This window comes from Mastigoproctus giganteus, chromosome 4, assembly GCF_048544385.1.
Source record: "Mastigoproctus giganteus isolate SK-2022 chromosome 4, ASM4854438v1, whole genome shotgun sequence".
NCBI classification, from domain to species: Eukaryota; Metazoa; Arthropoda; class Arachnida; order Uropygi; family Thelyphonidae; genus Mastigoproctus; species Mastigoproctus giganteus.
In genome coordinates, this window is record NC_143578.1 from 123,435,478 (window position 1) to 123,440,052 (window position 4,575).

The 4,575-nt window shown below is 43.2% G+C and overlaps 1 protein-coding gene across 1 annotated transcript; it reads right to left on the bottom strand.

Annotated features, from left to right (window-relative positions):
- Window positions 1-3,413: 3,413 nt before the first annotated feature.
- LOC150087039 (uncharacterized protein F54H12.2-like) lies at window positions 3,414-3,818 on the bottom strand. The gene has a single exon (XM_090372353.1). The coding sequence runs from the start codon at window positions 3,816-3,818 to the stop codon at window positions 3,414-3,416; it is 405 nt and encodes a 134-aa protein (XP_090228479.1).
- Window positions 3,819-4,575: the final 757 nt, after the last annotated feature.

Consider the following 4,575-nt stretch of genomic DNA (forward strand, 5'->3'; position numbering starts at 1 on the left):
ATCACTTACACAATGATGAAGCACCCCTTTACAGCTATAGTCTCCGGAGCAACACAGAGTGGGAAAACAACATTTGTATTGTCTCTGCTAGAAAATAGTGAAAATTTAATTTCGCTACCACCTCTTTAAGCTATAGTCTCCGGAGCAACACAGAGTGGGAAAACAACATTTGTATTGTCTCTGCTAGAAAATAGTGAAAATTTAATTTCGCTACCACCTCTTTAACGTATTAACCTCATTAACGTTATTTTATAAACGAAAAACTTGTTCTCTCAAGGTACTCAGTTCCGCACTGTTAGTTTGAATTCACACTATCTCGTTGTGTTTAAAAACCCCCGCGACTCGAGACAAATCGCACATCTAGCAAGTCAAGTGTTCCCCGGTAGGTCACGTGTTCTCGTTGACATATACAGGGTGATTCACTACCAGTGCGACAAACTTGCAAGAGGTGTAGGGGGCACAAAGACGAATCATAATCACTAAGCACTGCAGTGTCCGAAATGCCTTCGTCATGCGGTAGAGGACGTTGAACAGGAGGTCGCATGAACAGCGATCCTGCTGGAAGTCAGCATTTGCGAACCATTTCTGTTAAAGAAACCAAGTAGCAAAAGTCCTCCGGAGTGGATAATCCGTAGGCTCCAATGATTGGACGCATTGCAGATGGTATGAACTCATTTGGTTTGTTGACAGTATCCTCCATACAGTGGATTGGGAAATACCCAATCGTTGTCCTATCGCTCGAGTACTCGTACTCGGATTGCCTGCTGCAAGACGTAGGACATCCTCCTCATTGTCTGGCGTCCTCGTCGTTCGCTCTGGATTCATGGTACCTCTCGTGAAACAACCAGTCTCAAGTAACCTTCTGTGCACATGTGCGAAAATCGTATGATGAGGAGCACGCCTGTGCGGGAAACGATCCTGGTACAAGCGCAGAGTTGCGCGCCATTACGGTCCGCAGCTCCATACGTGAGGTGCATGTCAGCCAGTTGAACGTTTGAATACTCGTTCATCCTACTGCCTCAGGAACCGGTTCGCAAATGCTGACTTCCAGAAGGATCGCTGTTCACGCGACCTCCCATTCAACGTCCTCTACCGCATGACAAGGGCATTTTGGAGCCAGCAATGCTATGTGATTCCGATTCCTCTTTGTGCTCCCTACACCTCTTGCAAGTTTGTCGCACTGGTAGTGAAACACCGTGTATAAAGATGCCACACGCGATCTGCATTTATATCTGCTGTTTGATTTTTGTCAGAATACTGATGATAGAATGAGACGGCACACAGACATGCTGCCAAACAAAGGATCTATTGTTGTTTATGTACCCAAATGGCTGGACATCTAAAACGTAACGCTAACTTTATAAAGTATCTGTCAGAAGCTCGATCTAAACAGGCCACTGATATTTTGAAAGCCTCAAACACCACCCAAATCAATTCACTCTGTGAGATCTGCAAAAACGTAATCAGAGGCAACATTCTTTTGACAGACAGGGTGAAAACCAGGTTACAGCGCAAAGAACGTCTGCTTCGAACGCTAGCCGATAAAAACGTCGCCTTTAAAACAAGGCAGAAATTAATTCAGCAGCAAGGGGCGCTTTGTTCCCTCTATTAGCAAGCATCATCGCACCACTCATCACAAGTTTGAACAGAAAATGAGTGAACCTTTCCGCAAATTCCTGCTTTTAACTGCACCACCAGAACAAAAACAGCTAGTATCTTTAGGCGAGCAAATGTCGGCTATCTTAAAAAGACAGGACTTGCCACATGAGTCTAAAGTTAAAATGCATCTTCAGATTCTGCAGTCTTATTTAGGAGTGAAAACCAACGCGGCAAAACATTCGACTTCTACGGCATCAAGAGACAGCAAAGCCACCGTACCAAGCTCCGCATCGTTACCCAGTATTCCCTCTGAAGCATAACAACAACAACAACAGCCCAAGGGTTAAGTGGAGAAACAGCGCAATCTAGTCCAACAGAGTTATACGGCATTGATTTCTTCTCGACGTTTGAGGAACAAGCACAAATGGATATCGTTATGGTGAGTATTTTTTTTTTTCAATAAAAACAGATACTTTTTTAAAAAATAAATAAATTTTTTTGGAAGTAAATGTTGAATTACATCTAATGTGGCTATTACATCGTGTGCCCACAAATCGTTACAATAATATTTGTTTACAACTTTTGCATAGAAATGCCTCTACATCTGTGAGTTAGGAAAAAAATACAGTGTAGTCCACACGCTATAGATTCAGGATGTTGAATTAACACTTTGATATAAGTCCATTTCTTGCTCTTGCTAAGGAACTCTCAAATGTGCGTTGGTGGAGGTCTTGCGAAGCAGTCGAAATTTTGACTTTCGTTTTTTCTCAGGTAAATACACACCCAGTGGATGCTTGGCATGTGTGCAAAGTCGGTATTGACAACGAGTAGGGCCGGTTTTGTCTGTATTCCTGACGGTAATTCTTCTCGTGCACAGACACCGATCAGAAGTTTTCCCGATTCACTGTCGGCTTCTAAAACTTTCAAAATCTGTTCAGTGTTCATAGTCTATGAGAACTGCACGGTCTTTAGTCACAGAAAGAATGTTTTCGAATTCGTCATACAAGATCACTGTTATTTTTTCGGGAAGATTTTCTGCCAATTTCATTTCAAGGTGAACACCAGCTTGACGTGTTGAGCTTACGTGTTCGACTACTGCATTTTGATCTGGGGTTAAATCGAAGGTGTAAAGCACGCTGCCTTCTGTATAATCCAAGAGGGATATGTCGTTTCCACAGTCCGAATTCCACTTGTTTAGGGATGTAAAAAGCGACAGGTAGGATCTAGTATAATGTCCGTTCTTATAATCGGGTGTGAGCGGCATGGAAGGATACTGGACCTCGTCAGCCGTCAGAAGCAAATAGCACAGGTTGTAGTGGGCAAAATTAAATGGGTTGGTTTTGAAGGAGCCGTTGAAACTATCACTGCCGACCTGATACGTGACACAATACCGACGATTAGATGGGCGGGATCTGGCCTAGATATATATTGTCTCTGGTAGAATCGGACATGCCTTTGGGAACTCAGAAGTAAGTAACGTTAACTCTGTTAATGGGGTTAACAAGTGGGTGTTTTTCAAGAACACTCATGTGGGCTAACTGTGTGTTGGGATTAAGTTTAACTTTATGCACAAAAAGACAAGCTTCTCATATGTGCACCTTCGCCGTATTGTCGAGAGATAACAGAACTCAGGCGAGCTGCGAACCATTCTCAGATGGAGTGATATGTTCTTAGTAATATATTTGGCCTGTTGGTACAAATCTAGTCTGAGAAGGCCGAGAAATTTCAGTTTTGGTTTTCGAAAAGTACTTCATATGCTGATTCATGCCACTGTCGGGTTGAGAAAACATTTGAGACACATCGCAAACATTGTCTTATACGAATAGCTCTGTACTGAGTTGGGAGCTTTTAGCTCCTCGGTCAAAGTTCAAAAGCGTTTCTAAATAAGCTCTATAGGCGTAGGTGTCACTGCTGGGTTTGATTAGTTTATCTTGAACGAATAGATCGACATGATTAAACATGGAGTGGAAAAAGTTGTTGACAACACCCACACCCGATTGCAGTTCTTTACCATCGCTTTGGGTTAACTGTACTTTGAGTCGCAAATAAGTTTTTCCCAGATCCAGATATTCTTCCGACGTTCCCGGGATGGAAAACTCTATAGGCCCTGGTGTGTCCACAGATGCTAAAGGCAAAAAAGTGACGTAGCAAGACCGTTCGACGCACAGATTAGTAGGTTGCTGTGCAAAGAAATCTAATTCTGACATCATCATCTGCATCATTGAAAGATGTCCTGATATTTTTTTCGACGTTTGCCTCCGTTCTGACTACGGACTTTTTGCTTTATGGCTTGTCCCAATTCGGAAGCTCAATTTATAAATGCTCGTTTTGCGGGTGCTCCCGAAATGACATCATCGAGCATATTGCCACCTCCCAACAACACTTGGTGACCAACGAACTTAGCCGCAGGCTTCAGAAGAGGAGAGAGAAATGTAAATGCAAAACGGAATATGCTGCCTAATTCTCGACCTCTCTGGATCGCTGTTCCGGCAAAGTAAGTACTTCCCCCCGCCTGCACCGTGTAGTATATCACGTAAGCGTTCATAGGAGTCGAAAATGTAGCTTAATTAGAGTTATCCCCCCCCCTCTGAATGGAAATATCTGACCATTGTCTGTGCGAATTTGAATAGTCACGGAATGAATGCTCGAGAAAACCACGGGTAATAATCCAAATGCGAGAATTCACCTCTGTTTCCGAATGGTACTACTCGCAAAAGAGGTGCTTTGGTATCACCCACGATCTGATCTTCGATCACGTTAGTATAAACGAAGTAAGAACCGAGACCTCTATTTATATCACAGGGAAATCTCAATCTCACAGTTCCTTCGAAATCACCGTGCAGAACGTCAAAACCGAGCAGCTCGCCCAGTCCTGTTTCAGGGAAACGAATACATGCACCGCTTTCTATTTCGAAAGAAACAAAGCCATGGGTAGTTATTCTTCCCTTAATTTCGGGGGCAATTTCGGTCAGAGCT

Coding starts and splice junctions, on each gene's coding strand:
- LOC150087039 (XM_090372353.1), bottom strand. CDS start 3,818: ATGCAGATGATGATGTCAGAATTAGATTTCTTTGCACAGCAACCTACT.